This window comes from Nycticebus coucang, chromosome 1, assembly GCF_027406575.1.
Source record: "Nycticebus coucang isolate mNycCou1 chromosome 1, mNycCou1.pri, whole genome shotgun sequence".
Taxonomy (NCBI): Eukaryota; Metazoa; Chordata; class Mammalia; order Primates; family Lorisidae; genus Nycticebus; species Nycticebus coucang.
Window position 1 is genome coordinate 10231065 of NC_069780.1, and position 12975 is coordinate 10244039.

The 12975-nt window shown below is 40.1% G+C and overlaps 1 protein-coding gene across 1 annotated transcript in view; it reads left to right on the forward strand.

Annotated features, from left to right (window-relative positions):
- The first annotated feature begins 2549 nt into the window (after positions 1-2549).
- CFAP299 (cilia and flagella associated protein 299) overlaps positions 2550-12975 on the forward strand; it is a 512688-nt gene continuing 502262 nt past the window's right edge. Inside the window, exon 1 of the mRNA XM_053594869.1 lies at positions 2550-2665. Coding sequence (XP_053450844.1) covers positions 2555-2665 — 111 coding nt within the window. The 5' untranslated portion in view covers positions 2550-2554. The remainder of the gene's footprint in view (positions 2666-12975) is intronic.

Genomic DNA, 12975 nt, shown 5'->3' on the forward strand with positions numbered 1-12975 from the left:
CAGGAGCTATAAATTCATAAATTTTCTTTTTCCCCCCCAATATTCATAAAGAAACTGATTTGTGGAAAATCACTTTCAGGGTTTTGTGTTAGGAGATGCTGCTAGACTCACTGACTGAAAATATTTTCTTGATTGTTTAAGTTCAGATGCCCTGGGTACCTTTATCAAAGAGCTGTTGACCAAACAGTAAATTTAATGAGGTTTCTCTGAAAAACACACTATCACAATGGATCATAACACTCTGAAGCATGGGATATGTAGTACAGGCGAGCAGTGACCTTACATGTTACTAACATACAGTTGTTCTTGAAATCAAAGTGCTATCGGGTAATGAACTCCAACATTCCTTACCTGCTTCACTGTTCTTAAAAGGAGGAAATCTTGTTGTAGGAGGACTTTACAACAAAGATAATACTTGTAAGTACTCTGAAGACGTCAACAATATTCAGTAGTCCATTTCAGCCCAAATCCATTTCCATGGTATCCTCTTGTTCAGGACACGGGTGCTACTTTTTATAGATTCTTCAGCCTAGCATTCAAAGTCTTCTACAAGTTTTCCCCCTCTAACACGTCTCCTTCCTTTCCTCTGCTTTCCTTATCAGACCCCTCACAACTGTCAAAACAGCTTGCTGCTTTTTCCTGCATAGAACCTGATTTTTCTTGCCTCACTGTCTTGGAACGTGCCATCCTTTTCACTCTTTATTTGTGCCAATTCATTTTCCCTATCGTAAGTTGACACATCTTTTTCTTTTTTCGGTCTAATAAACAAGTAACTTAAACAATTAGTATCACATAACTTTATCTCTGCTTTCTTTATGTATGAAATCTGGAGTAACAAGTTATATTATTACATTTCATCTATGGAACTTTGGCCAAGGCATTTAAATTTATTCTGTTTCTGTATTAATACCAATGCTGGTTTGTTGCTATGATTAAATAAGGTAATGCATGTGAAGTATTTAGAACAGAGCTGGGACAGGGTCAGATCTTACTAAATATTATTATTGTACTAAAGTAAATACATTTTTCATTCATAATAAGTAGCTGGATCAAGCCTTTCCTTGTGCTTAATTCACCCAGAATAATACTTCTTTTGGGAAGAACTTAACAGAACTCTCTGGATAATGGAGAACACTGAACCTATGTCCCCTGTTAGTTTAATGTTTAGTCACATGCATTTCATCTCTACTTTCAGGCTATTTAAATTTCCATATCTTTTAAAATATTAGATATTAAATTGCTGATGGTTATTAATTTTAATATAAATGTCAGTTAAGATAGTCGTCCATTTTTGACACTCTGAGCAGTCTCTGGCACGCATGAAGCGCTCAGGAAATGCTTGACTATGTTTCCTTTTCTTGTTCCTGTCCACGGTGCTTCCTCCTTTTTTTTTTTTTTCCTGTTCTTCCAAATTCAGTGATTAAATTGATTTAAAAATAAGGTCCAGAATGTCTAAATGCTTTTTAAAATATTTAACAATATGTCTATTAAATACAAGTCAGCAATACTCTAGAAATCATTGTCTTTTTCACTTACAATTTGCTGATTCATGACATCCTAATTTTTGAGGTAATCTTTTAAATTGGGAAGGCTAACGGAGAACGAAGGAGCTTACCAGATGCTTTCATTTAAAAAGAAATTGTTTTTAGCACATCTTTGAAAATCTTCTAAGTGAATTCATTAGGTACTCAGAGAGAAATCAAAAAGGCTCAACATTGTACCATGTGTTAATTCCCAAGGATGGTTCGTATAATATTAACATCAAAAAACGGGGCTCTGAAAAGGTTTTGCTAAGCTGCCATATTGGATTACTTTAATTCCATGTCTTAAAAATACAAAACTTCATTCTAAAACAAAAACGTTTAGTAAAAGCCTTTATTTTTCACAGATATTTTACCCAGTAAAAGGCAGCTTCAACAAAGCAAAATTTTTTACTGTGCTTATTGAAATTGAAATAGTAAAAATTTTTAAAAAGCAAGAACTTGGGGCTAAAAGAGGTTTCAAAGTTATTTTCCTTGAGTTTTTTTCTTTGGAAATTTCATGTTTCTTAAAGCCAAACATTAGCAATGATGTACCTTTACGTTATAATTTTTAAACTTATCAAACAAAATAAAGATTTTTGTTGTTGGCTTTGGTCACAAGGCCGTTTCCAAAGACATGTTTGTGAGCTACTCTTCTTGCAAAATGCCTGGTGTTCTGGTGTTGGCATGCGACGCTGTTTTAGAATGAGATTGCGAGTTGATCCACAGTATTTGTCTAAACACCCCGGCAGCGTCATCATTTTTAACTTTGGATTGCAGTTTGCATCTCTCCCGTTGCTCCACACCTCAGCATGACTGCAGTCAGCGGAGTGAACAGCCCCGACTTTGCAGGGAGTAACTCGAGGCGCGTTTGCCCGGGCGTCGGGCGGAAGTCTGCGGCCCGGGGACAATCGGCGGGCCGGGCTTAACGCCCAACGCGCCGAGCGCGCTCGCCACCGCCCGAGACCCGAGTGGGCGGAGCCTCCGGCCCCAGCGCTTCCGTCGCTAGGGACGCTTCAGCCCAGGCAACCGCAATGGATCAGGATGAAGGGATGACAGCGGTGGACAATATAGTCACTCAGTTCAACACCTACGAAGATTTCCTCGACTCACAGATCACTACCGTGGACTTGTACTACCTGGAGGTAAGGGCAGCGGCGCGGCCGTCGCCTTCCGGTCCCTCGGTGTCTCCTCGGGTCCCGGCGCCGTGGGCTGCTCGCCCCCTGGCGGTGGCCCGCGCAGGGTGCGGGTCTCCGCGGTTTCCGGACGGCGGCACCGAAAGGCTGCGCTGGGGGAACTGCCAGGTCCCTGCCACGCCTCGCTGTCGGGTCTGTGCGGAGTTTGGACCCCTCGTGTCACCCGGCGCGGAAACGCGCGCGCGTGCGCAACACACACACACGCGCGCACGCACACACACACACACGCGCACACACACACGCACACACGCGCGCGCGCACACACACATATACACGCACGCTGCAGTCTTGAATTCCTGTGGCTCTGCCTCACTTGTCTCCCCCCAGGGCACTCTCCTTCCAAAATCGTTCTCTATTAGGAAAGAGGCCTGCTGAGAATAATCAGGTGGGTCGTAATTCAGGACGGACACCCTCTTTCTCCTTCCTGAGCCCATTTATATTAAAGAACAGAAGACGGTATCTTGTGAGGGCAGGTGGCAGCACTAATCTGTGTATTTGGTGTTATATTGGGCATTTGGTTTCATAAACCTACACCTCGGGCTAATTGATTCAGAAGTTTTTAATTATCGGTACGAATTCCCAGTGCGGTTCCATCGTCCTGACTCAAATTTATCAAGTTGAGTACAACGACCAAAAAAGGCGCCAAATGGGACCTAAGAATTTGCTGTCTTGTGCCCAGCAATCCCTCCCCTCCCCGTTATCCCCGCGGAGGAGCTGGGAGACAGTAGAGATCTGATCTCTGCGAAGAAAACGCAGACCCGCGGGCAAAGAAGCCGCTGGTCCTGAGAAGCCGGGAGGTGGGTGGTGGGTCCCAAAGCCCTGGGATATTCCCAAAGTCCCCGGTCCGTGCCAACTGTAATCGACAGGCACTGACCTGGGGTTCAGCAGTCTCGGCCTCAGCGCAGGACCCGGTATTGCGCTCCGGAGAGAACAAGCGCCGCCACGTGGCGCCAAACCACTTTCCATCCTGTGCACGGCTTGGGTCCTGCTGCCAAACCTTGGCACTTCTATGGGCAGCAAGGTAGCTGCATTTTAGTGGATTAACATTTTTGGACTCCACAAGTCAGGTTAGAGCGAGATTTCACTTAAGTGAGGATTACAAATGTCAAAAGTGCTTATTGTTCAAATCACATTTATGTGTTAGATATGGAAATAGTTTTAAGGGAACAAAACATCTCATGGTAGCCCCATCTTTGCCACAAATAAGTTGTGTGACCTTGGGCAAGTAAATTGATCTTTCTGGAAATAGAGGTAGTATTATCACTGTTGGTGGGACTGCAGACTAGCACAACCTCTGTGGAGAATCGTATGGAGATATCTAAAGAACTTAAAGCAGACCTAACATTTGAGTCAGCATTCCCAGTGCGGGGTGTATTCCCAAAGGTTAAAACGTCATTTTACAAAAAGAAAACCTGCATTCGAATGTTGATGGCAGCACCATTCACAATCGCAAAGGAGTGGAAACAACCCAACTGCCCATCCGTACATGAATGGATTAATAAAATGTGGTATATGTATACGATGGAGTACTTACCATTTAGCCATTACAAAAAATGGTGATCTAGCATCTTTTGTGACAACTTGGATGGAACTGGAACATTCCTCTAAGTGAAACATCACAAGAATGGAGAAACTAACACATGTGCTGAATATTAAATTGGAACTAATTGATCAAATCAACACTTAACTGCATGTTCAGAAGCAAATCTCAGTGAAATTCAAGTTGGAGGGGAGGATATGGGTAAATCACACCTGTTAGGTACAGTTCACACTAGCTGGATAAGGGACACACACACAACAAATCTGTGCAAAAACAAAGTAGGTAAACCAAACATGTACCCGCTTAGTATTCTGACATTAAAAAAATAAAAATAAATGTAGGTGATATTTCCAATATAGTTCCTGGCTTCAAACACATTTTTGTTATTTTATACAGATAATATAGCTAAAATCATGAACGGCCATATTATGCCTTGCATTTAAGACATTGAAGTGAAGGGAAAAGGTTAATGGTGAAAAAAAAGTTTGCTTTCAAATTTTTGAATGTTTAAATTCACAAAAATGAAATATACATTTCAATAGAATAAAATCATCTTTGTAGCACATGTGGAAGATTGGCAAACTTAAGCCTAGCATCATTAAGGAAGATTTCAATGTTTTTTAAGGCACAATTTTTCATATGAGCAAGGAATAGAAACATTGTTGATTAAAGGTGAGAAATTAATACTTGTGTTTTATCAATTAGGTACGTTAAAGTTCTCCAAAACGAAAGATGGTGACCATATTTGAAGGAATGATAAATTTAATTTTAAATTTGGCATTGACTAGACTTATTGTATTAGTACTTTCATGAAAATGAGATGAAGATTTAGTTGACTAATGATAATAAGGCAAGTATTTTTTTAATTGGATTTATTAATGACAACTTTTAAAGTGCTATTCGCTCTGGAGACCTACATTCTCAAATACATTCTGTGCAGGCAAGTTAATTGTCCCCTCGGGTTACACAGAAACAAAAAGACTCTTCAGAATTCCATCAGTAGTATGGCAAACACGTTTCATGAACTATGGATCATGTGGTATGTGAGGTGATCCTTTCTCTCTTTTTCTTTTTCAGTAATTGACTTTGGTTTGAAGGATGCAAAGTTTTCAAACATTTAACTGACACAATTATGGATAGTTACCATGTACAACTTGATGTTCTGAAATACACACACATTGAGGAAAGGCCAGATGGAGCTAATTAACATGTATTACCTGAACACTTAAAGCTTTGCAGGAACGCTTAAAGTCTTCTCTCTTGATATTTTTAAAAAATACAATATATTGTTTTTAAGTATAGTCACACTGTTGTAGATCTCTTGAACTTTTTTGAAAGGGACAAATTTTAAACAGTATATTAGACATAGCACCTTATAGTTGAGTTCAGAGTCATGAGATCTGGATTCTAATTCTACAATATGGTGTTTTTAATGCACTTGAAATTCCACTTTTTAGCCTACCAAGTGAAGGGGTTTGACTAGACTACATTTAAAGTCCTTTATGTCTGTATGATTCTATGTGTAGTATGTATCTACACTTCTGGCTATTCCTGCATCCCTGTACTTATCCAACCATCTGCTTAGTTCATAACCCTTCACCAAGTGCCTGCAGTAGTAGAAACTGCCTTAATTGCTAAGAATTTAAGGAAGAATCTGTTCTAGATTTGACCTCAGCAACCTGACTTTAGTAGAGCACTTACTGTCCATCTAAGTTTCATTCATTCAACTAATATTTTATAAGTATTTTCTATCTTCCAGGTACTCTTTTATCGTGTAGCATATTCTTCTACTGCCAAAGGTTTTCAATTAAAAAAATTAACCTCAATGACTCAGATACAAAATAGCCATATTCTCTGTGTTGGATCTATCCTCCACTCTTCTCTCCCTCTATCTGTGCCCCCTGGAAGATGACCTCCAGGTCATTAATCACATCCCTTTGGCTTTGAACTTGTTTCAGCCTCTCGGAGACATCAGCAGGGGATCAGAGGGCTGGCAGGAAGTGGTTAGAGGATTTATTCCTTGTCATCCTCCTGCTGGCTACGGGTTAAAAATGGCTTCATTGCTTAGGTTTGGCCAACTTCTCATCCCATCAGCTATGGAACTCTTTCCAGGGTCTGGGAGCGCTCAGTTGCAGGGATTGCTTCCTCCCCTATCTCCTTTTACGCCTAAAGGTGTTAATGGTTTCCACTGTTCATAGTCCAGGATGCTTCACCATCCCCTGCTGGTTTCCATTACTTTTTCCCATATCTTTGTAAATAGTATTTTTATTCTTTTAGGCATCCCTTTTAAGTTTGCCAACTTGTCCTGACCTTGACCTCTATATAGTCATTTAATATATATACACATATAATATATGTGTATAGTGTGGGACTATAATAACCATAACACTTTTTATATGATACTTGGTTAGGAAGAAAGGAAAGTGTGGAAAAGAGTGAAAACTGACACTAGCTAATTATTTGATGAGCCAGAGAGAGGTAAGGTGGTCCAGGAGGATAAAAGAAGCGCTTCATTTTATGTCCACTGGGCTTTGCTTATTTTACTAGGTAGCTATAAAACATTAAAAGAAATTTATCATAGTTTCCGCAGTTGGATTTATTTGTGCTAATCCAAATAATATTTGCTCTGGGAGCTTGTACCATCTAATTTAATTAACCTACTTAGCCTAACCCCCTACATCAATACACAAATGGCTGAAAAGTTTTGGCAAAATTGTTATACTGTAATTTTCTAGGTTCTTTCTTGGTAGTTATTCCATTTAAATAAACACAAGTTCCTTCATTTCGATGGCTGCCTATGACCATGGGAAAAATAAAATTCCTAATTAAATTGTTTTTCTCAGATAAGGAGTCAGAGTGTTAGAATTATTTAAAAATTTCCCTAGTATTTAACTTTCTATGGTTTTGAACAGATAGTGACAGCTAAATCCTTTTTAATTGCTGAAGAAGATTCACAGTATCCAAAATGGCAATGCTAGCAGATCTAGTTTATTGCAGAAAGAGGACAAGAACTTGACAGTAAGGCAGTGCATTACAGCTGACAGCTGCCTCACAGCAAGGCGTCTGGAGAGGCAGGTGCAAGTGCGTGCTGTATGCAGAGGAGAATTATGGGTCCATCGAGAATCAACTCCTGCTGTCCTAGGTCCTGGAAGAGACAGAGCAGCTGGTTGTGGAAACAGGGACTGTGCAGTCAGAACTACTCATGATGAGCTAAGTTGTTTTAGATGCATCAAATCAGGAGTTCAAGTAGGCTCAGCAACAATTTATCATCAGAGGGAAGTGTGGCTCATCTGAGATCAAGCACGCAGGGGTGTCAGACGCGTGAGAAAGAGCCTAGATCCCAAGTTGTGTGTCCCTGGTGGATGTGTGTCTCTCAGCTCACACATATGGCCATAGGGTACTCTCTTCTGAGGGGCTGATAGAAGAGGGAGCAGTCCAAATCTGGTTTATAAAGAGCTGGTCCGCTTGTGGTTCTAGGCTAAAACTAGACAGCATCTGCACGACAGCCTCACTCAGGCAAGGCCTTCAAAGACTGTGGTAAGAACACCTTCTTCCAAAGGACATCTACTTTGTGGGACCAAGAAATGTCGACAGGCAGAATATGAGAATGATGGACGTTGGCAAATGTCAGGACCTGAGGATCTGAAGAGGCACCTCAGGGGTCCTTCTTTTCCAGACCTCCTGTGTAGGAGCAACTCAGCCCCAGCCAGTACAGTAACTGCCTTCTTTGCTTGTTAATTCACTGGCCCAAAGTAGCCAAATAGTGGCCCCTACTTCCACTTTAACTAGGGATCCAACCGATCTGTACCATTTTAACCCCATCCCTGAGTTCCCCAGCAATTGTTGCATTGTTTAGAATTTTCAGCACGAAAAATGTTTCTTCAGTAATACACACATTATACATATACAATAAATAAGTGAACCAATTTACTGAGCTCTCAGAATTAAGCCACTATTAATGAAACCAGATTTCCAGTTTCTTGGGATATAGAAAAAGACAGTCAAACCAGTTTTCTGGATCCTTGGATTCATAGGGTGAAGGGCGTTATTGTTGTGCCCCTGTGGAATCATTCTTCCTTTAGGCACTGAGACTGGTAGAACAGGAGATCCTAAAATTGTGGTAAGAAGAAGCAAAATTTCGAAAATGGATCAGTAGGAGTAGTAATGAGAAGAGCCGATATGATTTTCACCCCTTGATTTCTACCCCCTATGAATCATCCTCGCTATGGAAGAGACAGCAACAATAGCATGTTTTTGTACGTAAAACATCCGGCAAGACATAACCCCAGGCTCCTAGGTATTACCGCTGAGTCAGCATTATCACTGAGCCTTTCAAAAGTCTATCTCACTATTCTGTCAAGCCCAATACTTGAGGGGGATGGGGATCATGGAAGACCTGTGAGTTGCGTAAGTAGGAGGCAGTGCCACACTTTGTGTGAGTTCCAGAATCAGGAGCAAGGTTGTGTGGAATACTGTGACGGTGGATGTGGCATTCCAGAAGTCCACAGGTGATGGTTTCAGCAATACTATGGGCAGAAAAGGCAAATCTATCCAGAGTAAGTATTTCTATTCCAGTGAGAACAAAGGACTGATTCTTTCCTGATGGGAGTGGTCCTATGTGATTAACTTGTTACCAAGTGGTCAGCTCATTCTCAAGTCCTGAGCTCATCACTGTCTTTCTTCAAGGCCTGGAACAGACTTAAGAAACAACCAATCTTTTTATACATTTTATGTCCACAGAAATGTCCTATAGCACCTCCTACAGGCTGAATTTTGTCATCCCGAAATTCACATGCTGAAATCCTAACTCTTGAGTATCTCAGAGTGTGAATGTACTTGGAGGTGGGGCCTTTAAAGAGATGATTAAGGCAAAACGAGGTCCTTTGGGTGGGCTCTACTCCAATACGATGGGTGTCCTTAAAGGAAGAGGAAATTAGGACACCCACAGAGGGGCCACAGCTGAGGGTGCAGTGAGAATGTGGCCATGTGCCAGCTGAGAAGAAAATCCTTAGAATGAACTCACCCTGCAAGCACCTGCATCTCGGACCTTCTGCACTGGGAGAAAATAAACGTCTGTGGCTTAAGCCACCCAATTTGTGATATTTTCTTATGGCAGCACTGGTCAGCAAATACAGCAGCAAGCACATGTTTTCCTACAGCCTTGTCTTTTGCAGGCGTCTAGAGGTCATAAACTAAATAACTTTGGCTTCCTCATTCCATGAAACACACACACACACACTTTTTAAAATAGAGACTTGAATAAGCTCTTCCACAATGTGAGAGGTATTTACATGACTGTTTCTTTCTTTTTTTTTTTTATTGTTGGGGATTCATTGAGGGTACAATAAGCCGGGTTACACTGATTGCAATTGTTAGGTAAAGTCCCTCTTGCAATCATGTCTTGCCCCCATAAAGTGTGATACACACCAAGGCCCCACCCCCCTCCCTCTGTCCCTCTTTCTGCTTCCCCCCCCATAACCTTGTCATTAATTGTCCTCATATCAAAATTGAGTACATAGGATTCATGCTTCTCCATTCTTGTGATGCTTTACTAAGAATAATGTCTTCCACTTCCATCCAGGTTAATACGAAGGATGTAAAGTCTCCATTTTTTTTAATGGCTGAATAGTATTCCATGGTATACATATACCACAGCTTGTTAATCCACTCCTGGGTTGGTGGGCATTTAGGCTGTTTCCACATTTTGGCAATTGTAAATTGAGCTGCAATAAACAGTCTAGTACAAGTGTCCTTATGAAAAAGGATTTTTTTCCTTCTGGGTAGATGCCCAGTAATGGGATTGCAGGATCAAATGGGAGGTCTAGCTTGAGTGCTTTGAGGTTTCTCTATACTTCCTTCCAGAAAGGTTGTACTAGTTTGCAGTCCCACCAGCAGTGTAAAAGTGTTCCCTTCTCTCCACATCCACGCCAGCATCTGCAGTTTTGAGATTTTGTGATGTGGGCCATTCTCACTGGGGTTAGATGATATCTCAGGGTTGTTTTGATTTGCATTTCTCTAATATATAGAGATGTTGAACATTTTTTCATGTGTTTGTTAGCCATTCATCTGTCATCTTTAGAGAAAGTTCTATTCATGTCTCTTCCCATTTTAACAGAGGCAAAAATAAAGATCACATGATCCTCTCAATAGATGCAGAAAAAGCATTTGATAAAATCCAGCATCCTTTTCTAATTAGAACACTGAAGAGTATAGGCATAGGTGGCACATTCCTAAAACTGATTGAAGCTATCTATGACAAACCCACAGCCAATATTTTACTGAATGGAGTAAAACTGAAAGCTTTTCCTCTTAGAACTGGAACCAGGCAAGGTTGTCCTCTGTCACCTTTACTATTCAACATAGTGCTGGAAGTTCTAGCCAATACAATTAGGCAAGACAGGAAATAAAGGGAATCCAAATGGGAGCAGAGGAGGTCAAACTCTCCCTCTTTGCTGATGACATGATCTTATACTTAGAGAACCCCAAAGACTCAACCACAAGACTCCTAGAAGTCATCAAAAAATACAGAAATGTCTCAGGATATAAAATCAATGTCCACAAGTCAGTAGCCTTTGTATACACCAATAACAGTCAAGATGAGAAGCTAATTAAGGACACAACCACCTTCACCATAGTTTCAAAGAAAATGAAATACCTAGGAATATACCTAATGAAGGAGGTGAAGGACCTCTATAAAGAAAACTATGAAATCCTCAGAAAGGAAATAGCAGAGGATATTAACAAATGGAAGAACATACCATGCTCATGGATGGGAAGAATCAACATTGTTAAAATGTCTATACTTCCCAAAGCAATCTACCTGTTCAATGCCATTCCTATCAAAATACCAACATCATACTTTCAAGATTTGGAAAAAATGATTCTGCGTTTTGTATGGAACTGGAAAAAAACCCGTATAGCTAAGGCAGTTCTTAGTAATAAAAATAAAGCTGGGGGCATCAGCATATCAGATTTTAGTCTGTACTACAAAGCCATAGTGGTCAAGACAGCCTGGTACTGGCACAAAAACAGAGACATAGACACTTGGAATCGAATTGAAAACCAAGAAATGAAACTAATATCTTACAACCACCTAATCTTCGATAAACCAAACAAGAACATACCTTGGGGGAAAGACTCCCTATTCAATAAATGATGTTGGGAGAACTGGATGTCTACATGTAAAAGACTGTAACTGGACCCACACCTTTCCCCACTCACAAAAATTGATTCAAGATGGATAAAGGACTTAAATTTAAGGCATGAAACAATAAAAACCCTCAAAGAAAGCATAGGAAAAACACTGGAAGATATTGGCCTGGGGAAAGACTTCATGAAGAAGACTGCCATGGCAATTGCAACAACAACAGAAATAAACAATTGAGACTTCATTAAACTGAAAAGCTTCTGTACAGCTAAGGAGACAATAACCAAAGCAAAGAGACAACCTACACAATGGGAAAGGATATTTGCATATTTTCAATCAGACAAAAGCTTGATAAGTAGGATCTATAGAGAACTCAAATTAATCCACATGAAAAAAGCCAAAGTGGATAACGTTTATGGACTTGCTTATGTTAAACCAGCCTTGCATCCCTGGGATGAAGCCTACTTGATCATGATGAATGACTTTTTTGATGATAAGCTGTAATCTATTGGCTAGGATTTTGTTGAGAATTTTTGCATCTATATTCATGAGTGAGATTGGTCTGAAATTCTCCTTTTTGTTTGGGTCTTTTCCTGGTTTTGGTATCAGGTTGATGTTTGCTTCATAGAATGTTTTGGGGAAGATTCCTTGTTCCTCAATTTTTTGGAATAATTTCTGCAGTACAGGAATAAGCTCTTCCTTGAAGGTTTGATAGAATTCTGGAGTGAAGCCATCTGGACCAGGGCATTTTTTGGTTGGAAGATTTTTTATTGTTTCTTTGATCTCAGTGCTTGAAATTGGTCTGTTCAGGAGCTCTATTTCTTCCTGGCTGAGTCTAGAGAGAGGGTGTGATTCCAAATATTTCTCCATTTCCTTCACATTGTCAAAGTTCTGGGCATAGAGTTTCTGGTAGTATTCAGAGATGATCTGTTGTATCTCTGTGGGATCAGTTGTTATTTCCCCTTTATCATTTCTGATTGAGGTTACTAGAGATTTTACTTTTCTATTCCTCGTTAGTCTGGCCAATGGTTTATCTATTTTATTTATTTTTTCAAAAAACCAACTCCTTGTTTCCTTAATTTTCTGAATGATTCTTTTGTTTTCAATTCCATTGATCTCTGATTTGATTTTGGATATTTCTTTTCTTCTACTGAGTTTAGTCTTAGATTGTTCTTTTTCCAATTTCATAAGATCTCTAGTGAGATTGTTGATGCGCTCTCTTTCTGTTTTTCGAATGTAAGCATCTAAAGTGATGAATTTTCCTCTCAAAACTGCTTTTGCAGTATCCCAGAGGTTTTGGTAGCTTGTGTCTTCATTGTTGTTATGCTCAAGGAAGTTAATGATTTCCTGTTTTATTTCTTCCTTCACCCATCTGTTATTCAACAGAAGATTGTTTAATTTCCATGCCTTTGTGTGGGGTCGAGCATTTTTGTTAGAGTTGAGTTCCACCTTTAGTGCCTTATGGTCTGAGAAGATACAAGGTAAAATTTCAATTCTTTTGATTCTGTTGATATTTGTTTTGTGTCCCAGGATATGATCAATTTTGGAGAATGTTCCATGGGGTGATGAGAA